Source organism: Pagrus pagrus (genome assembly GCF_965226575.1).
Source record: "Pagrus pagrus genome assembly, chromosome: 19".
Taxonomy (NCBI): domain Eukaryota; kingdom Metazoa; phylum Chordata; class Actinopteri; order Spariformes; family Sparidae; genus Pagrus; species Pagrus pagrus.
The window spans coordinates 3,656,694-3,681,591 of record NC_140203.1 but is presented as its reverse complement, the minus strand read 5'-3'; the positions used below and the strand labels follow the sequence as shown (position 1 = coordinate 3,681,591).

The 24,898-nt window shown below is 41.1% G+C and overlaps 1 protein-coding gene across 5 annotated transcripts in view; it reads left to right on the top strand.

Moving 5' to 3' along the window:
* Nucleotides 1–24,898, top strand: part of grk3 (G protein-coupled receptor kinase 3) — a 67,414-nt gene that overhangs the window by 4,703 nt on the left and 37,813 nt on the right. For all 5 annotated transcript variants that reach the window (XM_084383236.1, XM_084383235.1, XM_084383234.1 and 2 more), the window contains one exon: nucleotides 11,661–11,737. In XM_084383236.1, coding sequence (XP_084239362.1) covers nucleotides 11,661–11,737 — 77 coding nt within the window. The remainder of the gene's footprint in view (nucleotides 1–11,660; nucleotides 11,738–24,898) is intronic.

Sequence of the window (24,898 nt, the reverse complement as noted above, 5' to 3'; positions counted from 1 at the left end):
GCACACATTGCGTTGTTGATGCTGAAACGTTATATTGCGCAGCTGCACCTGCAGGCTTGAAAGTTGCTTTCTCCCAACTGAACTTGCTTGTATTGGTTGCACAGGACAGATGTAGACGGCTAACCATGCTAATGACAAACCAAACCGGTACATGTCGAAAAATAATATTTTAAACATTGTTTTGAAAAGTTTCTATGGATATCTTCAGACACTTTTATTGTAGTGAGAATAGGTCATGGTTGATGTTGTAATTTTAAACAGTCTTCATTTTCTGGATGAAGCAAGCTACCAACCGCTCATTCATTTTGGATTCAAGTGTTGTGGGTTTTTTTGGTTGAATCAGTTGACAGCTAATCTTCCTCGCCCTAATGGAGTCCATTTCAGTGACGTTACCATAACTCCAGATCTCATTATTAAAGTTGGTGAATATAATGGTGTCATATCGGATGATGGAAAGATGGAAGGCGAGGCACGGGATGTACAACAGATATTACCCTTGAGTGAAGAAGAAATTGTTCTGATTAATAAGACGAGCTATAATCGTTATTGCAGAGACAGGACTGTTTGACGTCTTGGTGGACGGGGACCTGTAAGAAGCAAAAGGGGTCAGATATGAATGAAACTGCTGTTAACATAATCGAGCTGATATGACAGACGACAAAACTTTTTCTTTTACAACAGTGAGCTACTAACCCCACTCTAAGCTTTGTTAGCCTTTAGCACAATGATCAAAACAGAAAACCTCTCCCACTTTACTGTACTCATGTTTCAGGATGTACATGATGACTGTCATGACTTGAAATACAAGACTGAGTGCTTCTTTTCATGTTCTGGCATAGTGATGCAGATTTAAAGCACTTTCTTTCATCGATCGTCTGCTGTGTTAGCGTTCAGTAATTGATCAATTGATGAATAGCTTCCATAATAGAAAATGCACTTTTCCTCAATGAAAGCTTTAAACAGTTGACACAAGCTGTTCCGAAGGCTTTTAGTATTTTAATCATGCATTTAATAAACGGTTGTTAATTATTTAAATCAGCAATGACACCAAATGCTGCTGTCAGGCTGCTCAGTATTCAACATAAGGCCAAACAAATTTAAATAGACTAAAGGATGACTTCACCCAAAAATGAAAATTCAGTCATTATCTGCTCCATGCCACATGCTGACGGAAAGATGGGCGAAGTTTTGTTGTCCACATTTCTGGAGCTTCACAGCAAAACAACGTTATTAACACCCATTTTAAGTCTATATCGTCGCTGTAGCTGCTAAGTTAAAAGCGTTAGCGCGCACATCGTCTGAAGTGGGTGCAAAAGCTCAATGTGTGTCGAGGGTGTAATGACATCTCTTCAAATCAGTTTTAGGATGACGCCGGATGAGCTGCATGGAGCCATTTTATTAGCTTTACCCCGTTTTCAAAGTCACCCCATCTACTTCAGTTGTTCAGGAGAATATTGCAATGTTGTTTCGCTGCGAAGCTCCAGAAACGTTTGGCGGACTATGAAACTTCACTCAGCTTCCCATCCCACAATATGTGCATATAACACATTTTTCTGGAGGACAAATTTGATCAAGCTAAAACAATCACGGCACTTAACGCAAAGCTTTAAACCATCTTGCACCAACAAAAGGGCTTTAGATCTGAAAGCAGCATGAATCAATGTTATTAGACTGACATTTTTCAAAAAGCAGAGAAAACTAGAAGTAGTTAATAGCCAAACTTGTCAATGCCATCTTCTCTTGAAATGCATTTGTTTTTTATTAGTTTTTCAACAACAATGGAGCTCTATGACAGTGAAGAAGAAGATATATCAGGCTTTTATTCACACACAATACATGTTCATAGAAACACTTCATTAAGAATAAGCAAGAAAAATGTTGAATGTCACCAGCCTCATCGTTTAAACTAAGAAACACTTAAACTAACCGTTTCGTCAACATAATGATTTTTACAGCTGGGGAGCCTTGGTGCTGTACCCAAATACACAAATCAAGGACTCTTGTTATCTGTATTAGATCATGCCGTTTAGCTTTTTCTGAAAAAAATCAAACCCAGGTGAATCATTATTGATCCTTGTTGAGCAGTTCTTCATTAGTGTGTGCTGTCTCCTTCACCTACGGTGTTAAGTTGTTGGTACTGAGTCTAGGTTCTGTTTGTAGCCTTTGAGACCCTAATCAGGATCATCTTGTTTGACTGTGAAACTGTATGCCATGCTAATTGAGTTCACCGCTCCTCATTAGATGTGCAGGTTGGGAGACATTGACGCTGGAAGTTAATCCAAGGATTGGCAACCACGTGCCACCGAGGTGCTCGCAGTGTAAAGACAACACGAGGCCATTTGACTGATTAGCACATTATCGACCGTAGAAGAAGGATGGAGGCGCAGCGGATGCAGTTAAAAATGTCATCAGACAGAGGTGTTGCTATATGAATAAACCCGAACAAGCATTGTCGACTGCTTTTGTGATTTCATGTTAGATATGAGCTTTAGTATTTATTGCCTACCATAATACAGGATCTGCGAGATAAAAGCCTCAGCTAATGGATTTGTAAAAGCACTATTACACCACTGTTGAGTAAATCAGTCAGCAAAGCAAGACTCGCAGTAATATGAAAATGTACTTAAAACATGTCAGTTAGGTCATTGTTATTGCAATAATGTGTCCAACCTAAATGGATGAGATGGTTGCATTATGTTTTCTCTGTACAGCCTTATCACACATATCGTTATCACGTTGAGTGCTTCAGAGGAATTACTTTAATTTGGACCGGATTGTAAAAGATCTGAGAATAATGTGGCCGACACAAGAGTAGTGAGTAGGAGTGAGAGGGGGGGAAAGGGTGTGTATGGATGGTATCTGTGAAAGTAGCTTCTGGAAATAGCAGAACTTGATAAAACTGTAGAGATCGTGTGCAAACTGACAAACTTTTCATGTGTGCACGGTTTCAGCAGTAGCAGTGATGCATGTGTGAAGCTTTCAGCCGCATGCTTGTCGGGGGGGGGCCAGTTAAATGTGGCACTTTGGAGATAGCGTGGTGCTGCCACATTCTCGACGGGCCAAGGCTATGTCCTCTGGCAGTGAGGTGAGATTCTGACAGCAACACTGGAGGCAGTTGAGATGAGAGAGGCGTGGGGGAGGGCCCGCTGTTAGAGAGAAATCCATACAAGAGAGGAGACATGATGAAGTTATCCAGGAGGTGGAGATACGAAGGAAAACAGAGACTGCGAGTAGTTTCAGTGTCAGACGGACCGGTTTTGAACCAGAGCGTGCTGTCGTAGGGCTGGGCAATATACACAGTATATATGTCATCACTGTGGCTGCATTATGAGGCTACATATTGTCTTAGTGTGTTGTTGTAAATGTCTTTTCCTGGTTTTAAAGGCTGCTTTACAGTAACTGTGATAAAAAAACACACTGACAGTGATGAATTTCCCTTTAACTGAAATGGATGTTCATTTTGTGTCCTGGTAAAACACTTACGATCGCCCGTTTTTTCATCTGAATGATTGATAATTGTAATTTCTTAAGTGTAACTGAAAACAATATTAGTCTCGTATTGATTCTCATAACATTTCAATAGCATTCTGTAGCTCTAATGGGGTTTCAGAGTACTGTTATGCCGTCCGTTGGATGGAGCAGTGACTCATTAGAAAAGTACCAGTAGGCCCATTTGACCTCCCTAAGACAATTCTGCCTCAAACACTTGAAGCAGCGCAACACTTCGTCTTCATATATACAGATTTCCAAGGAGCATGTCAGTGCTACACTTGAGTCATCAAGGTTTTCTGTCACCTCCCATAGACGCCTGTTGCCTCCAGCTGATCTCTCTGTGTTCGAGTGGCTTTTTTTCCGTCTTTTCCCCGTTTTCGTAGAACTTGCAGCAATTATGACCGCCGATTAGAAGCTAGATAACGGTGTTGGTACTGAGGTTATCAGCTTGTCCTGAATCGACTTTGTTGGAAAGGGTGGTAGCAGCCTTTGAGTTCCCATTTTAATTATATTTGCCTCTTCACCTCAAGAGCAAAAGCATAATTGCCACAAAGGTAACGCGCACAGAGCAGACATCGCCGGCAATCGTTGCACATTGGAGGTTTTAACAGATAAGCGTTTCATTTTGAAGTTTCTGTCAAGGCAGTGAATTAGGACAGTCTGATTATTTTTGTAACTGTTCAGCTTGAGAATAAATATGGACCGTGCCATCGTGTTATAATAACACAAGGTGCTAAATCCTAAAAGTAACATTGTTAGTATGACTGCTGCTGTCAGCCAACACTGAGACGGCAAATGAGCTTTTTGTTTTAGCTTTTGAAAACAAAACATTGGTGTATATCAGGCATTAACATTGACAAGGTTTACATCCATGCAGATATTCCACTATTATTCCATCTATGACAATATTCCAGGTTTGATAAGGGTCATGTAAATCAGCATATTCTGTTTGGACATCCCAACTTTAGGTCTTACTCCAAATATAGCATTTTCCAATTTTGACATGTGGGATATGTTGATATCAGTTGGGTTTTAGGAGCATTGTGTTGCCTATCCAACAGTTTGCAAAGCTAGAGACGCATGCATAAAAGAAAAGCCCGCATTTCTAGTTGGAATGGGACGCACATACTGAAACATTATGAAAGACAAACATTATGAAAGACCTGGATATCAACAGGTTTTGTCCCAATATGTACAAATATCACAATGGAGAGCTTTTTCCAGAAGACCATAGACAAATAAGTGTGTTTGTTCCTCAGAGTAGGCACAGCTGCATGTAAATTGGAATATTTTTGGGACGTTAATTTTCATTAGCCATGTAAACAGCTTAGTGGGAATTAGGTGTATAATGGTACATTTATTCATCCTGAGTTGTCATGCTGCAGACGTCTGGGTTTGGTGTTTGCAGTCATACAACGAACATGTTTGACTTTGGCGAGAGCATACCTTTTCTGATCCACACTCATCTTAAAGCTGTTTGCCCTGCTGCTGTTACAAAACAAAAGCCACAAGACACAATAAACTAGAGGAAGAAGAAGACGACGCTGTGAGTCACTGCACAGAGCTAAAAGACCCGTCTGCTTCCTTCAGATCAACTGTCTGGGAAATGTAGGGCTCCCAGTGAGCTAGGTGAGCAGTGGAGAGCAATTGGCGGATTGGACGAGGACAGTGTGTCAGCGTTGTTCGTTAGTTGTAGGCTGTAGACACACAGGTCCAAAAATGTACCCCCCCTGTTTTTAAGCAGTCTTTAGATTTGAAATCAGACTGGACCAAAGACATTAGACCCAGACACAGGGAGCTAGAATGGCACTCATACTCCACCAAGGCCCAACAATCCCCTTTTTTAGGCACCAGCCACCTAAACACAGCCATTATTCATTGAGAAATTGAGGTTAAAGAAAGTGAGGAATAAATTCCTGGATCTGTGCCTTTTCGCGGATATACACCAAAAGTTACTGGGGTCTGTTTTGGTCTGAGGATTTTTGGGAATATTGTCTTTTTGGAATGAGGGCAAAAACTTATATAATATATTTTGTGCATGTAAACTTAGTCAATTATAAAGGTAGGTCTATCTAAAGTGAAACCAAAGCTTCAAAATCATTTTTAGCGCCTGAGTGAATTAATAGGAAATGACTGCTTCTCTGAAAATTGCTCAATTTGTCTTCAGCAGCTCCTCTTACGCCCCCTGAATCCTACAGTAGTTGCAGTCAGGCGCCAAGCAGCAGCCAGAAAAACAGGTTTCAAAGTCTAACTAGTTTCCCAGGTAAAGAAAGTAATTGTATGTCTGGAGGCTTAAATAAACTGAAATAGGTGTTCTTCTCTGTCGCTCCTGTTTGTATCATCTGCTTTGAGCTGTGCTGCCTGAAGAGATAGTGACAGATATAAGGCCGCTCATTGTCCGTGCACAAACGTGAGAAATAAATTGGTTGAAAATCTATAGATTAACGATTACAGATCAGGTTGAGTCTAAAATAAATTTGAACAGGTGCTACGTTATCAACACTGTTCAATTACATGCTCACAGACCCAGCTATTGAAATGTCAGTGTCATCCTGTTAATATGTTAAATATTTACACATCTGAATACTTCCTGTAGTGTTAAATAGTCACCAAGACAATGTTGTTACAGTGTCAGTGTGAGGATCAGCAGCTAATGAAAGCTGGGTAATTGTGTCTTTACACAAACTTGACCTGTCAGGGTGGAAACGTTTTATAATTCTTGCTAAAGAACGATAATCGAAGGAAAACAACAGAGAAATGACTTTATATTAAGCTCTTTCAGACTCATTCACACTGACGGCACCCTGACCTTTTACTGCTGTACCGAAACCTCAGACGTGTTGTAAACATGCACACACACTGTATATCTGTGGGTTTTTCCCCCTTTCTGCCCACCTGGAGCTCAGTATTGTAGTAAAGAGGCACTAGTTTTGATAATGTCTTAAGTACAGGCCCAGATACTTCTTCAAAATCCTGCTAAATGTAACCCGAGCTTTCCTGTCGGTGCAGTAAACAAAACAAGCGTGCTGTATAATAAATCAAGCTTTAGGTATGCACTGACATGCAGTGAAGGGTATTTAGGAAGACATGTAATTAGGTCAGGGTCTCCCACCATCACGGTGCTGCGTTGTCATCCCAGCAGTAGCTGTTGGCGGTTTTAAAAAGGTCACCTAGGAGGCGGCAGAAGACTAAACTGACGTCGGGAGCTTTTGGCTCATTGTTGTGGTGCTCATTTTGTTTGGCGAGGTACGCGTGCACGTTCTCATCTAACTGTGCTAACAGCTGCTGAAGCAGATGTAATGGAGGCAGAATTATGTAAGTGCAGCCGAAAGGAAGGTGCACTGTGTGTTCTTATGGACCTTGTCTGTATCCAACCATGCAGGAAGTGGACTGTATGGCGGGTACAAGCGGAGGACACAAGCCAGAACAGTGCCACGACTCTGAGAATAAACTGTCTTGGTCAAGGACACTCCAGAATATCTTTCTATTTCCTGACCTCCCCGCTGCTGTTAACCCATGACCACCGACACTAGCGCTCATCTCATAGTCCGGTGCTCCAGTGTCCCTCGGTTTAACCCCGTCTTCGTTGGACGAGTTTCAGCCTCGGTTTAAACTTGAAAGTGTAACTGCGGTCTGAAGACTGTGGGTCAAGAGCTCGTAACCTTTTTTTCTTTTTTGGTCTTTATAGGGGGTGTGGCCCATATCTGAGTAAACATGATGTTGCCATGTTCTTCGGAGGTTTGGAGAGTAGAGATGCAACTAACTGCAGATTGTTTTCTCCATTAATAGTTCTGTCTATAAAACAAACAGTGAAAAATGTTCGACACAGTATCAACTCAATGACCCCAAAATATTCAATACTATAATGTAAGTAGGGCTGCATGATATGGTAAAAAAAATCTCCGGCCAAAGACTTCAGCACATTCTTACATCTGAGAACCTGGGACTATTAATTTTGTAACATTTTTGCTTGAGATATTACTAAATGGAGCAACAGATTATCCAAATATTTACAATTAATTTGTCTGTCTGTTCAATAATCGATTAACAAAAAGGGGCAGAATTATTCAATTATCTCTTGATAAAGGCAAAGAACTTATGTTGCATTGAACGTTATAACCAACAGACAAAAGTGGGTTTAGTGTTGAGTTACTCTTTCAAAGGGTAACTCCCACAGCTTTCCACATTCAAGTTTTTTTACAGGTCTTGTAGGCAGTTTATCAGATTACATGCAGCTTCCTCTGGAGCCACAAAAGGCTTTACACTACTTTATTTCACACATGCAGTCGTTCTCCCCAAGACTTATAAACACACTGTAATGTGTAAAAATGGAGAAGTTGCCCTTTAATGATGGATTAGTTTAGGGTAAGACTGGTAGCAGGGGATGGGACACGTTCTCCAGTGATGCATCATCAATAGACTGTGGCTGTGGTTGGGAAAAAGGGTGTATATATCAGGAGCAGTCTGACATTTATAGCTGGAGTTTTATGCATTTATGGTGCTGCAGAGGTTATGCATGTAGCCTCTAACGTTACGCACTTATCAAAAATGTAAATATGAAGAGAGGCTCAGTCATATTTCAGTAAAATCAGACACCTTTTGGGAGCTCACACCTTGACTATCAGCGGTTGGACGGGCGGTGGTGAAAGGCTAGGACTCTGCTCTCTGTGAAACTGAAGGCCGTTCTGATGCAATAAATGAATACCAGGATTTGTGCTACATTCATTCACATGTGACAGCCCACCACCTCATACATGTTGAGTCCCTGTAGACAGAGCCCTATTTATCACTATGTGCCAGCAGTCATTCTGTCACTCAAACTGCATTGTCACAGCAGGAGCCTCTTTGTTTTCTGCTCTGCTCCGGTCATCTGCTCCCGTGAGCGAGTGTTGGTGTTTAAAGCTGCGGCTGCTTTTGCTAACTGTGGGTTTCTTTGGTATCAAGCAACAAAACCTGATCACAACATGCTCTGAGAGTTACTGGGACATTGTTTTTGGAAAGACTCGTCGCTGTTAGGTTTTAAAATGTTATTTTTTTATTGTTTTGTCGATAGAAATCTCAAGCAGTTAAACATACAAGCTGACTATAAGGCTACATGTGACTGGTATGAGTGACTGTGGTGAATGATTACATTTTTTTAATGCACCTGTGTTTCATGACCAGACTCATCAGCCACAGCTGTCTGTCTGTACACTGTCTGCCACACTTTGAAGGTTTACAGACGGGTTTACCATACACACTGCTTTCGGAAACTTATAACCCCAGATCGTGTTATTTATGCCTAGTGAGGCATGAGTGTTACAGTAAATATCACCAGCGGTCTTAATATGGCGTCTGGAGTGGGGAGGTTTCAAACAAATAATCCAGAGTCAGCTGCTAATGATTCAGTGGGGCACACAAACAGGCCTCCTCTAAAAGAGGAAATGCTTACTTCCTAGGTTCTTGTTCCTGTCGCTGCGTCTGCAGATGAACTGCTGCATCCACTGCTCATTCCCACCCTCCCATAAAATCTGCCTGCACAGGCCCCATTACAGTCACATAACCAGCACGGACCGTCATCTGCTGGGGTCCTCGGTGATGATTTTTGGGTGTGCAAGTAGTCCCAGTTTGGACCTCGTGAAGTTAGCGTTTCAGTGCAGGTCCCAGTGCTTTGATGTTTTTATTGGCTCAAGAAAATATATAGCCTGCAATGACAACATGTCATTCTTGCCTTCCAAAGGAGGAAGAAGGTCAACTTTGGTTTTATTAGTGTCACTGCTGTGGAGCAACAGTCACACTCTTTTCAATCCTATGTCCCTTTTTTTTTTTTTTGCTCACGTGTAAATCAAAAAACTGTTTATGCCTCAAAAACTTTAAGCAAATTGCTACGTAAGTACTTGCTCAGTTTACGGGTGTCGCTCTATACTGGTATTGAAATATTGACATTGTGTTAATAATACACAGAGAATAATATTGTATGAAGAATCCAGCGCAGATGTTAGGACTTGTGGATCTGTTGTTTCTCAGTTCATCTGGTTTCTTTTTACTATTCTCTGTGGATATTCTGTGTTGTGCTGGAAGCAGATCGTTGGTTTATGTTAGCGGACTCCATTTCTCAACTAACGTTAGCTACTGTTGCTCTCTGTTAGCGGAGACAGTCACTCGAATGTGCATGAAGTCACATCCTTTGGACTGTCGTGGAAAATCCGACCCGAGTCCAAACAACTTGAACAAGTCATCCACTGGCTCGTAGACGACCGAGAGAGACGGGGTTGGTCTCATTTTTCGCATCACGCACGCTCACATATGGCCAATAAAAAAGTAAATGATGCATGTAAATTGGTACAAATTGTTACACAGGGCGCCTTTTAAGTGTAATTGTTCTTGTGTATGTTTTTAATCAGTTATGATTAGAAACTCTCTCTCCACCTCCACACAGTTGAATTTGACTCTTATTTATTTGACAAAAAAGAGACAAAACACAGCAAACAAAGAAAGATGAATACTGCGATAATATCATTAATGTGAATTTGTTTGCTCAAATAATCATGTAGTGAAAATCTTATATCATGACAGCCCTAATGCAGTTTTTCACATTTTTAAAAATACTTACATTATTATATTTAATGAGCTGTTTGTGAAAAAATAACACACCACCTGCAGTTTTAATGCTAGCAAGTCAGTGATACAAACTTATTGATATTTCAAAATGCTTACATTACACTCTGATCAATCCCACAGGAGCTCATTAGGATGACATTACACGAGGATCCACGATTGGACTGATTTTCTATTTAAACATTTTTTTCAGCTATGACGTCCGTAGTTAGACTATCGCACCCAGATCTGTAAAGATAAGCAGATCCTTGGTTTTATGTCTTGACAAGTGTTGTTTACATTTTGAAATTCTTCTTTTAAAAGAGAGGAGTATTTTAATAACAACGGCTCGACTTTATCGTTGTGTGGTTTGGCAGGTTAGGGTGTGACAAGTTCAGATAATATTCACCCACAATAAAGAGTCAAGAGTTCAACTGTAAAATTGTTAAATTCTTAAGTCTGTCTCGAGTAGACCCTCTTTCCAAAACAAATCAATAGAGGATCTTCGGAAAGAAAATGAACCTAACATCTCCGACGCTAACAGAGTAACCTCTGGTACCAGACAGTTGATCATTGTTGTTACCAGTAAGCTAGATGTATTATCTTCACAGTGTTTTTTTCTTCTGTGGTGGAGAGACAAAATAATGCCGTGAGTGTTGCCAAACTGTGCTTTTGATTTCTCTGATCGAAACTGAGCACTCGATTCAAAGAATCCAGATGGTCACACCCTTGTTATGAGGTATATAATGCATTAAAGGCCGTGGAGGTCCACTCGGCATCATTGTATTTACAGATAAGCACCTCAGTATTACACACTGATCATCTATTAATGAGCCTGTTATCATGATGTGCACTTTGAGTTATTAACTTTAATAAATTACATATGCAGAAGTGTTGTATAGACTCCATCTCTACCATTACATCTATACCTCAGTGAGTTTTTATGATTCCTAAGTGGTTAAAAACAATATCTCACCAGTCAGCGTCGGTGCTCACTGCAGTCACACACATTTTCTTTGGACTTGATCCTGGAAACAAAAGGTTATTTATGATTGTGTTGTCTGTCTGCTCTTGGAACAGAAAACAACAGTACCTATTCATGTGAGCCAACGCTATCAGAATGTAAATACTGGAGAAAATTACGACCTAGTCATAAGGAGCCAGGGTTTCTCCTTGCACATGCTCAGTGTGTGCCTGCGGAGGTGTTTGTAGGTCAAGGCTGGCCACTTTTCTCCGGTGTATGTAGGGTGCTGGTGTAGTGTTAATGGGCCCGTGGAGGGGGTGCTAATTGATTCATTCTCCCCGCTCTCGTTCTCATTATCGCCCGTTCCCAGGGTAGACTGTATCTCTCCAGGTTCCCCCGCAGCCTCCCATGTGTCCCTCTGCCCTCCCTGCAGTTGGACTGTCAGGGGACAGGTGGCAGGGAGAGTCCCAAACCTGGGCCGGGATCACAGATGGATGGTGGAGGTGGAGGTGGAGGAGGACAGACGTCTCTGAGATTAGGTTATTGTTGCATCTGGCTCAGTGAACTGCTAATGATGGTGTTTATTAATCAGCTTTCTCCTCTCCCCACCCCCTCCCTCTGTTCACAGTATTCGCAGCGTGATGCAGAAGTACCTCGAGGAGAGAGATGAACTGACGTTCGACAAAATTTTCAACCAGAAAATTGGTAAGTCTCAGCTTTCTTTCTTTTTTATTTTTTTTTTTATTTCATCAAAGCACATTATCCACTCAGAGGAATCAGATGAAACGCCCCAGACATTGTAATAGAATTGGCAGTATTCAGTAGCATTCCTCATCCACACACAATTAAATAAAACAATCGTCGGAATGTGTTTTATTTGAACATGATCACATTCACACGATCTCTGTACACGATTCCTCCGAGCTGCTGAGGACACGTTTTCAATTTAATGGAAAAATATCTTAACTGAAGGCCCACTGGCGAGCTGCTCCTCAGAGCTCCTAACCACGCTTGGTCTCAATGGGCTGATGGAGTTTGTTCAGGGTATTAAGTCAGGGAAAGCTCATCCGCTGATAAAAGTATAGATTGGTGTCAGCTTTAAAAGGCTGATGCCAGTTATCTGTATTTCAGAATATATTCATAAAGGATCCTTTTGAATTAGTTTTGAAATAATTCCTCAAATGAGCAATGTGCAATTACACATAATTTGAGGCCACTATTTATCACGATATCTGTGTACTAATGTACAAAAAGCTAGAACAGATAATAAATGAACGACACCGAAACAGCTCAGTGATTGTACCTCCTTAAGAAGTCTCCTGGGCTCATGTCCACATTGATTTTACATTCATTTGCTTTGTTGTTGTAGTTTAATTTCATGGTTCAAAAAAAGTTCACATCTTGACTGAACTTTAGATCAATTTATGTAATATTTAACTTTGTAGTGCGGTTTCATTAATGTCACCGACAACAGCTGCTATGTGGTTCAATGTAATGTGCACCTGCAGGCACCAGATATTACATCCAGCACATTGATTGCTCGTGGTCAGAGGTGAGGTGTCGTTATTGGTGTTTCTGGGGTTCTTCCATTACTGCTGCTTGTCCTGACATCCACACTCGCAAAAGCTGACTGGACAAAAAGCTATTGATCACAAACTAATTTGCTTTCTCCACATTTTTACACCTTACTGCTAAAAATAGGCCACTTAATTGTTGTCCAGACAAAGTATTATTTTTGTTATTCTTCAATTCTGATTCTCATTTCTAAATAATTTTGGCTCAGCCATGGAGCACATTGTCCTGAAGCCCTGAATCATCCGAGTCAGGATTTGTTTTTAGCACCACAATGGTAACAAATACTTGCTGTCACTTCCCAGTGCAGACTCGATCGCCTGGCGTCTTTGTTTGTGTTAGTGCTTCTGTTGTCGATGCAGTGGCTCAATGCAGAGCGTCATGCTTCCTGCTTCCTCCTGCCCTCCAGTCGGTAGCAAGCGCCTCTGCGCCGGCTCCTCCGAGTGTTTCCATTCTGAGCAGACGGGCTGTGTGCCAGTAGTTGTGGCGTACCAGGGGACCACAGCCGCCCTGCAGGCTTCTACAAGGTTTACTTACTGTTCTAGGTCTCAGCCCCCCTGTGAGAACAGGCTGCGTTAATTCTCCCTGCCTCCTTCTCTTTGTCTCCAGATCTCCCTCCGTCACACTTGTTGCTCTCTTTATTTCTCTGTATCATCACCTCATACTTCCTCTCTCTTTCTGTGTATGTGTGTGTGTGTGGGTGGGTGTGCACATGCTTATCAGACACCAGTTTGAAACCCCTGACATTCACCCATCCAATAATATATCACCACTTGCCAGGTGATATTTTGTGCTCTCGCTCTAAACAAAAGTACAGACGTGCTGTTTCCTGTGCTCGAATATTTAAAACTACACAGACTGCCAGTTCAACATATGATAAACATTCAACTGAGTGAAAATTAATCAGCAACTATTTTGATAAGAAGTCATTTTTTTTTAAATAAAAACTCCAAACACTTGCTGGTTCCAGCCTCTCTAACACAAGGATTGTTGTTTTATGTCACTGTAAACTGAATCTCTTTGGGTTTTGGACCGTAGCCTGGACAAAGTAAGCAATCTGATAATGTCACCTTGGGCTCTGGGGAGCTGTGAATGTCATTTTTCACTATTCTCTGACATTTAATAGAACAAACAATTAATCCATTAATGGAGGGAGAAAAGATGGAAATCGCACTTTCGAACTTAGGGGGGACTACGGTGTTTACTTGCTAATGATTGGTCCATATAGGGACAAGACTGCAGCTTACAAATATTTACTGATCAATACATTTGCAGACTTTGTTTTCAAGTTGTTGTAGTAGTTTATTGTTTCGTGCATATTGAATATGGACTTGTTGCAGCAATGAAACATTAAAAAACACAAAAAAGATCTGCGTGCTGCAGCTCTCTTACATGCAGTTCATTAGCACATCCAGAAAGGGACATTTTAAGTTTTGCATTTGTCTGCAATATAACTCATCATCATGCGACTATCGTTTGACCAGAGCGAAGATGGCGTCTCTGTATATAACTCAGTCTAAAGACAAGGATTAGCTTGAAAAGTCACTTGTGGATCAGTGTGCGGACATTTTGTCATGTTTTCACCTTCAACTGGTCAAGCACCCGGTATTTAGATGATCAAGATCAAAGTCTCGTCTTTTATAATCATCCAGCCGGAAGAAATGTGTCATCTAGATCACATCACAAACAAAGCCTTTCCTCCTCAGGTAAACCATTAAACCAGTTTCTACAGCTGATGGTAATGTACCTGAATGCTTCACATAAGGCTTTCTACACTGTAGTTAATTTTATGAGACTAATTAGACCTGACAGGTCATTTTCCGTTCTACATAATGAACAATCCGAGCTGAGCTTCACAAATATCACATTGTTTAGGGAAAAATTAAAAATTAAGATTTAATTCTTTCTTGTAGGGCTAACAACAAATATTCTGAATTCGATTTATGTAATTGAATTGTAAAAAACACGACATGTGATTGTGAAAATGTTAAAGAATTAAATGTAGGTCAAGCTGAAACAAGCAACAACAACCATGTGGAGTTCACAACCTAACTCGGCCAAAGAGAGAGAGATTTACACTGTGAGCAATCTAAAAAGCCCTGTTTGGAAATATAGCTGACCTAGAGATAAAGTTGTACTCAAGCTATCTCAGCAGCAGTTAGCCAGCAAGCAGAGGGACAACCTGTAAGAATCACTCACAGGTTACTGAAAAAACATCAATAATGAGTCATTAATTAACTCACACAGATCGTTGTAGCACCGTCAGATGCTGGGCAGACAGTGAGAGAAAGCGGTGTTGAGATACTTTAAAGACAGGTTCGTGTCTCTTGTATTTGTTTGCCTTCTCATAAACAGAATGAGTAAAAATAGATATTTGAAAGGTTTGAACTTCAGTGTTTTATTTAGAAGGAATAAGGGGCTGCACAATATATATTTTCTGCCAGGACAGACAAATTAATTCATGTACAACTTTTGTTGTTGCTTCATACAAAAACAAAAGTCGAGCGGTTCTCATTTTCGATGACTAATCTACAAGAGATGTCAGTCTGATATTACGTAATCTAGTCCGATTTAAGAGTTCTTGGGTTCATGGGGAGTTTGTTGCTTGTGGGTGACATGCAGGCGCTGCATGCACAGCGAACCACAATCACTCTTGATCAATCCATCAAACAAAGCATGGCCTGCTTCTGGACTGATCTAATTCTTTCCAAATAGAGTTATACAAGTTATCTGGAGGAAATTCCTCTGTTTTTCATGTTGCAGTATTTATCACAGTAAACTAAAATAGAATAATAAAAAATAATAATTTAAAAAATTTGACAATCCTACTGTCTAGTGAGGCTGGTGAACTTATAAGTGAACCTATAATAATATCAACTCATAGCTTAGTCTATAAAATGTAAGAAAATGGTAAGAACACACCCAAACTATACAATTTACATTTACATTAAACATAAAGTCATCACACGTGTGAACGTGGAACCAGTGAATGTTCGGCCTCTTTCTCCTGTATTCCTGTTCCTAATGTGTGTGATGTTTACTGTGGACACATTATCACACTGCTCCTCTCTCATCTGTCTTACTGTCTTCATCGGAGCCAGAGCCCGTCCCCTGGTTCCTGCTGGTCATTAGTCCAGCTCTCAGCTCTCATTAGCTGGTCTCCTAGAAAACACTTGTTACCAGGACAGTCGATGTGTCTCTGCCTCTGGGACTTTGACAGTCCAGGTAATCAAGGCAGCCTTTCCCCTGCTTAATTTCGGTGATATAATTACTTGGTCTTGATTGATGTTACTTTGAGCTGAGTGCTTTTTTTTTTTTTAACTCAAAAGTCATAAGCGTCAATTTTGTTTTGACAAATTAGAAGCGTTCTGTCATATCTGTTTCATCATTGTGACTTTCAGTTGCAATTTCATATGGAAATCTGCAAACTCCACCATGGACCAGACTCGGCTCTTACCTGCCGAACCTCGGGGCCGTCCTGTGGTTGGTAGCAGATCCTTTGAGTCTTTGTGGGTTGTGCGGTGGAGCCTCCATGGGTCGGACTTGATCGGATCTGAATTAGGGAATTTGGAGTCCAGATTGAAACCTTGAGCTCTTTGTCAAGTTCCTTGGGCAACTTCCTGCTGGGAGAGCCTCTGCCATCATGTTGTTCTTCCACTGTCACCTTTAGCCCAGACAGATCATACCCTGCTGATTTGGTTTCAATTACCAGTTTAACCACGCAGAGTTGAGCCTAGCCACGCCCAGGATGGACCCTCTCTGGAGTGGGGCCAAAGCGAGCTGGGTTGAAGTTTCACAACTGCGGTTAGCCCACAATGAACCCCCCTCGCCCCCAAAAAACATGCACGTGTTGTGATTGCGAGATGTTTGTGCAAGAGAGCAGAGAGAAAGACATATTTATATTCTCTGTGTGTTCAGCTGTCAGTACTTTTGTAGCTTCTAACTGAATTTCTGTAGTGTGAAGTTTGTTGGTTGTATTCTCAGATATCTGCTGTGTTTTACTGTGTTTTTCTGTTAACTGCTTGCCTTCAGCTATTTTGGAAGTCGTGTTACCCAAGGTTTCCCAGCAGAACATTGCAATGCAATAAGATGATCAATATTATTCACTCCACCTGCTGATGGTAAATGAAGGGCATTAATGTGGCACTTTTAATCCAAAGCACTCTGAAGTTCACCTCTCCTTCACTCGCACACATACGCATTCAAACACCAATGGCAGCGAGCTACCATGCTAACCACCGGTGACCACAGCTGCCCTGCTGTAGCCATCTTGTGCATATTTAAGACCCTTTTACAGGGCTCTGGCTTTCAAACGAGTTAGCTGCACATGTAGTTTTCCACCGAACTCGCAAGCTAGCTACAGTCGATCAAATCTGCCACTTGTCATTTTAGCTAAATCAATGAATGATTGCGGTGAATGAGCATATGTGCGATGCTAGAATGAGAAGCTGGACAGCTGTAGCTCCAGTGACTTCAGGTCAAGCTATCTAGACCTCATAACAAACCCACATGTTGAGTCTCATGTACCTGTAACACTCAGGTTTTAGTGACGATCAGTGATGTGAACCCATCAAAGAATCTTTCGAGTCTTTCAGTCAGTGCGGGAATCAGTCGTGAGCCTCCCTCCTGCTTTACTGTTTTTTTTTTCTGTGCTCTTTTAGCTCGATCCATTAACAGAACAACAGAGAGATGTGAAAGAAGTGATGAGCTCAGGCGGCGCAGCATTAGGCAGCACAGCTCAGGGAAATAGTTGCGAGGCTGAGAGCATCACAGAGAGCCTGTGCACTGTACACATCTGAATGGCAAATGTGTGGTTTTGCATGGAACAAGAGATAGCTGTCCAATGCACTCAAACGCAGCACGATGTGACCATGGAGGTGCTCAGACTGTGTTTTCAGCAATGCAAACATCAGCCACAAACCTGTCGCTTTACAATCAGATAAAGTAACAACAAGCCTCCTGTTTGGTATTAAAACTGTTTTTATTATTATTAAACAGTATTATTTATTATTAGAGTTGTCATTTAAATGATTTGACAATTATTTTATTTGCATCACATTTTCTAAAAGTAAGATCCGCCCTGTCACAACAGGACACAAAGGCTCATTCATGCTTTAATTATCAGCCCGCCTCGATTATTGCTTTGCCCTTCAGCTCATTTAAAATGCTGCAGCCGAGGTTTTGATACAGACAAAATTGTCAGACCTCAACACACCTGTCTCATTCTGCTGACACTGGCTGCCATTGTCAGACAGAATTGATTTTTAAGAGTTCTTTCATTTGAAAAATCCTTTTATTTCTCACTTGAGCATGCCCTCTGATTTCAGTTTTACCGATTGTGTCGTACAATATGTGAAATCTACCGTCAGTTTAAAGAGTTAGCAAGAACATTTGTCTGGATACAAAGAAAACAATTGATTTTTGTCTCTTATGAACAGACGCAGTCGTCAGGACGGTTCAAAGGAAGGGCGGTGTGAGTGAACAGTGTTAACCACTGCGCTTTACACTTTGTCGTGTATTTGGACACAAAGCAAGAGAACACATGCTCTTACCCTGCATTGCATTAAGAGTTTGACCTGTGTTACATAAATACCCGTTGAATGTGAATTACAGAGATCCATGGTTTGTTCCAGGTACCGGGTTTACCTGCGTTGGATCTCATTCACGGTGGATTCATTCCCGGTATTGTCATGCATAAAAATATGTCTACCTTCTCAGTCGGATTGCGGGGCTTTAGCTTCACAATTGGAGGTGGATTTTAATCAGCAGTCGCAGAAGCAGGGCTGCGAGTTTGCTTTTGATTTTAGCACTCTTAGTGTGCTTCGTCCTTGAGCTCAACAAGCCCTGTTGACTGTCATGACAACCAAGGTCAGGAGGGAGACGCTGCAGTGCTGCTGGAATGTTTATCCTCAAGGGTAGAGATGCAGCGTTAGCGAGTCAACTTTGAGAGCCTTTTGGCAAACATAAAATGTTATTGCGAAATATTGAATTAGTATTAGTAGGTGAATTAGATTAGATTAAGCAGGACGAGTTTGTGCGTCCAATGAATCAAACTTGAAGATCTGAAGGAGAGTTTCCATTTGGAGAGCATCCATTATAATCTTTTGCGGTTCATGAACTCTGCCATCCAGACTCCTGAAAGGATGAGTCAGTGACCTATTTTTCGGTGTTGCAAACCTGAAGAAGCGGTGTTGAGGGGATCCACCTGTCTTTACATCAGCTGGATGGCAGCCAGTGCTGTGAGAACCTGGCTGTGGGTAGATTCCTGCTTGTGAAGTCCATGGACCACACAAAATCAGGGCCAGGCAGGATGGCCATTATGTAATGGACATTTTGTATGCTCTAAATATAGCAGGCATACTGGCCACAACTGCACCTTGAATACTTTTTTTGGGGGGGTTATGTATATGGTTCCTACGACTGCATTCAGTATTCCAGTTCTGGCTGCCTTTAAATGAAAATACTCGTGTTAGCGATGTGTCACATTAAGAGGCTGAACGTGTGCATCATATCACACATCACACAGTTGAGATGTTGTGGCTGCTACTTTTAAAGCCACACTAATCAGTATTTTTATCTTAATAGACCTACAGATAAATATCACCTCCCTGCAGTTCCCCTCTGCTCTGTGGGGCGGTTTAACCAGAGATGCTATAAGAGAGGATACAAACCACTTTTTGAATAGAAACTTCTATTAACACCGCAGATGGCAGATATTTGACCCATATCCCGCCCCTTTCCCCCCAAAAGCCAATTGTGTGCTTTATAACGGCCGCACCAGGAAACATATCAAGCTGATTGTGTTGTTGCACTGACGCAAGCAGACAGCGAAGGTCAGGTGGTGTCACATGACCGTGATTTGGATTGAACCATTGAAGAAGTTTTAAACCATATTTGGGGCAGTCACCAAACTTGTTACCGTTTTTTTTATTTTTATTTATCAGATTGGCTGCTGACAGTGTATTTATGGCACGCTCCCCATTGATCAAGGTCTTGTTAGACCAAAATAACTATAACTTTCATGATAACCGATTAATTGTTTGTCACATTTCCTGGTTCTGTCTTCTAAATGTGAGGATTTGCTGCTTGTCTTTGTCATTTTTGTGTTAATGAAGAGTCTCTGGGTTTTGGACTTTTGGTTGGAAAAAAGAAGCGATTTGAAGACGTCACTTTGGGCGTTTCATGTTTTTCTGTTTTGATATTTTATAGCCGAAATGTTTAATCAAGTGGGAAAATAATCCACACATTAATCACTAATCGCCTGTAAAGACTTTGGTTTAACATCTGTCAGCCCTCCCTGTTTTGGGTTCGTGTTTTGGACAAACCCACCTTGTTGACGCAGTGGATCGATGTAATGACTGAAGCTTGATCTACGGCCCCTAAATGACCAGAAATCAATTATTCCTGCTTCAGAGACTCACAGGCCAATAAACCCACATTTTAGAGTCAGTAAAATAAACAGTATGACATCAAGTAATACCATGTAGACCAACAAAATCAATGGCTGCAGTAGTAGTATGCTAGTCCTGAATAGTGATCAATCGCAGTGTTTGGGGCAGATTTCTACCTCATCGATATCCCCATAATCTATACCGCTGTTACTTCTGCTGGAGCGTCACTAATTGGACTTGGACATGCTGCAATACATCTTTACTTTTTGACTTATAGTTGCAGTTAAATTCTGAACACTTAACTGCACTTTGCACACTTGTACACCCGTGCTTAAAAGGGATATATTAGTGCTTTTATTCTTTGTACTCTGCGGCTCCTTCTGCTGCTGTGTCATGCGAATTTCCCCCAGGGGGATGAATAAAGTGCCCGTCTATCCACTTTTGTCATAAGCTGACTCATGTTAAATTGATATCTTACCTTGTATGCCTCAGGAGCATGAGCATGTGTAACTCAGCAGCCTTTCATGTTCATGTTGCTCCTCCTATTTTCTGTTGAAATAATAACAAATTAAAGTATTTCACTGTAAAACAGTCTCCAGGGGATTAAAACCCAGCACATGCCGATTAAATAATTTCTTTGAGATTATGAATAAGTCATCAGGTCAGTGGCATACATGCACTGTATATATGAAGATACTGAGGGTTGGATGCTTCACTGCATTTCACTGTGTCTCACGATTTGTTCTGTTCTGTTCAATTGGCAATAAAGTTGAATCTAATCAACACCATCAGGTCAAAGCTTTAAAGTGATTCGTAGTGTTGAGATATCATTCATAAAAACTGGCTGGAACAAAACGTCATCCCCTCTGACCTTCGTGAAATATGAAAGTGTTGACTAACAGAGAGTTTGAGTCAGAGAAGGAATCCAAATGAAGCTCTGATCATTGACGAGGTTATTGGATCCTCTGTGTTTGATTTGGATTGCATCATCTCCGCCTCTCTGCCGTGCTCTGTTTCCGTGCTTCAGCCATCATGTATTCTTCTTCTTCTTCCTCTTCTTCTTCTTCTTCTTCTTCTTTCTCTTCTTCATTCTTTCCTCATGTCCCCCCTCTTCTCTCACTCTTTGCCTTGGCGTCCTCGCTCTCCATCTGTCAGACTTCTGGAATGGATGATGGAGAGTCGCGCGTTGCCTAGCAACTGCGGTTGCCATGGGAACCCGACCAGAACTGCTGCATTTGCTTGTCGACGGGGAGAAATGAAATTGATTAAAGGAGGAATAAAATAGGTGATGAGAATTGGAGAGAGGAAATGGAGAGGACAACGACGTTAAAAGCAGAGCAATAAATGGAAAGAGCCCGGACCATCTCTCTCTCTCTCTCTCTCTCTCTCTCTCTCTGTTTTCTTCTTCCCTTTTTTTTTCCCAGAATGCATTGTTTCTCCTGGAGGCCAGGATGAGTATGTCAACAGACTGTCCACGCCTCCAGTCCTTCTCACGTCTGTCCTTTATTCATCCATGATGATTCACACTATCTTCACATCAAAGGAATCTGATTGCAGCTCGATTGAGTTACTGGAGTTACAGACAGCAGATTAGTTACTGGACTGTGATAAAGTAATGCAGTATTTGTATTTTTAAAAACTGAAGTATCGCGGTCAGATTATTCTACTTCAAAAGCTTAAATGATAACCAAACAAATAAGTTTGAATTATGATAATGATCACAAACTTCCTTTTGACAGCAGGTCTCAGACACACAATGCAGCTTAAAATGTTTTTACAGGATAAGAAAGACGCTAATAAAAACAATTTAAAAATATCCGCTAGAAACGTGCTTTTCCGGGGCTACTTCATCGTACATTTAGCAGCTCTTCATGCTTTTTTGTCCACCTGCTCTCTGCACAACCAGCCCTGATGAGTTCACCCACAAAGAGGCGAGAAATTACGTTATTTTTGGTTTGATGAAACAGTCTCACCACATGCCAGACAGTTTCTGCTCCTGAGCGTTTGACTGTGTCACTTTGGAGTTTGCTCAGTCGTAGATGAGAGTGATAATGTGTCATTTTGCTGAGCACGTATTGAAACAGATTTTGACACGTCTACAGATTCACCCACATTATTTATTTTTTCTGAGCAAGGTGATGCAACTATGATACGTTGACCATCAGTCCATTACTCTGACCATGTTTGTAATACTATTACAAAATTAAAGAACAAGCCATCTTGACTGCAAGACGGCTCGTATTCTACCCAAAAACATCTACATGAGACCATCGACTAAGCTAATTTAATAAATAACAACTTAACATGAGAACATCAAAGTTTAAGCTCCCGCTCCAATATATTCCATACGAGCGTCAAGCATTGACTCGATCACATCCATCATCAGAACCTACTCTAAGCATGATTGACTGGAAAGCGGTCACGTGAAACGTAGGATCCATATCTTGCCAGCCTGATCAAGTCAGGAAGTTAATTGCAATGAGACGTTGTAGACTTTGACTATTATTCTAGGGTTAGGCACTTTTGGCATTATTGATCGTACAGAGGGCCGAATTATTGCACAGATACGATAAGTGGCATCTGACGACGCTGTTCCACATTGAGTTAAAGTTCTTATAATTGAGCTGCGTTGGTAAATCAGATTAGATTAGATGTCAACTATTTTGACAATTAATTGTTTCAGTCATTGTTCAAGCTCTTGCTGCTTTTCTTTGTAAAGATGATTATTTAATCGTGACAATAATCTGCACATTGAAAATGAAGATTATCTTCAGTTGCAGCCTACCTTATATTTATACATACTGTATATTCCACCACTTATTCTGCACTAAAGCAGGTTGTTGCTATTGCTCGGTTGGCCCCTTGCCCTTAAAACATTGGTGGAAAAATGTATCTGGTTGTGCTTCAGCAGCCCTGTTTAGTCTTGGTGTTAAACTGTGGTCGTATCGACTCATTCACACCGGAGAAAACAGGCTCCTACTCTGATTAAAATGTTCGTCTTCGACACACTGGTGTTCTCACCTTCTCACCTCTAAAACCTCAAAGGAAGCAGGTGTCATATCTTCATTCGGGTTGATGGTGAGAATGTTAAGAGTCGAGTTCCCTCACATGTGAAAATTAACACGACCAAGTTTACTGTGCGGTGCGGTACATATCCTGCTTCTGTTACAGACTTACTCGTGCCCTCCTCTTCTGTCGAGCTGTGACGTTTAGCCCAAGAATACCTAGAGCTTATGAGAAACGCTGTTTGTTAAAGGCCACTAAAATACATAAATATTAAAGAAACTAATGTATCGGATCATTTTCCAAAAGAAAACCCACGTCTTCATGTAAACATGAACTGAGCCAACTGACGTACTGTTGAGAACGGCTCAGTTCCCAGGCTGTATTTTTAGTCAATAACGTAGATGATTGTCTGAGAGGTTTTGAATGAGGTTTTCTTTATTTCGGGAACAGAACCCGGAAGTTCTGCCTTCACTGCAGCACTATCGCCTGTGATAGCTCGCTTTGCTTTGGACTCTCTTGCTGTTTGTTCCTCAGGAGGTCGGTACTGTTGAGACAGCATGGTATTGATCAATAGTTTGTGTGTTAAAGTCCACCAAAGTCAAACAAACTCAGATTTTCTGAGTGAAATGACTATCTCTCTCCAAACTTTTGCTATTTTCGATGCTGGTGTGAGCGGGTTTCTACCCATCATGCCACTGGGCAGCACACCTCATGTCCTCATGACCTTCCAGGATTGCTGGTTAACATGGAGTTCGTAACGGGCTAATATTTCTCCTCTACACACTACAGAGACAGATGTCAGCTTTTCGCTTTGTTGCCCACTTTCCATTTTTTCCTCTGACCCATTCTGCCCCCCTTTCCAGTTTTTGGCATCAAGTTGTGTGTGTGTGTGTGTGTGTGTGTGTGTGTGTGTGTGTGTGTGTGTGTGTGTGTGTGTGTGTGTGTGTGTGTGTGTGTGTGTGTGTGTGTGTGTGTGTGTGTGTGTGTGTGTGTGTGTGTGTGTGTGTGTGTGTGTGTGCGCATTTAATTCACCATGTGTCTCTCAGACAGGGAGTCTGTGTTTCCTTAATTGTGTGTTTGAACTGGTTCATATCGTTTTTCGTCTTCATCTTGTTGTAAATATGAACACTGCTGGCGTGTTAAAGTTTACACCATCTGTTGGTGACAACATCAGTTTCATCTCATTTGTTCTGAGTGGTCGTAATGGTCCCAAATTAGAGCTGCTAGGATGAATCGATGAGATGTCAACTATTAAATTAATCATGAGTCATGAATCGGTTTGAGTCATTTTTTAAAAATTAAAAAGTCAAAATTCTCTGACTTCATCTTCTTAAATGTGAATAGTCATCTTGGATGTTTGGACAATTTTACAGACCAAACAACTCATCGATTAATCAAGGAAGTAAATGACTGATTAGTTGACAATGTAAATAATTGTTAGTTGCAGCCCATCCCACATATTATTTAAAGGGGATGACCTACATTTACAGGTATTGCCGTGTAAGTAATTCAACGTTATGGAAACGATTCCCACGAGGCCTAGGCCTCAAAATAATATCACGATATTTTTAGGCCATATCGCGATACACGATATAAATATCCTCAAAAGCACATCATGAATGCTAGTATGGGGTGACAAAGTCAAACATCACAATATTTTTGACCAGATATCCCTTACTTCAGTACCGATATTGCAACAATATTGTAGGCTAATCCCCCAAAAATGTTAACACAATAAGATTTGTATTAAATAATAAGTAGTTGGTTCAGAAAATGACATCACTTTACTGTAATGCAGCCTTTAAAACCAGGAAAAGACAACACTTAGTCAGATCAGATGATATGTGGTCCCTTATCACAGTAACGATATATAATGTATATGTTGCCCAGCCCTAAC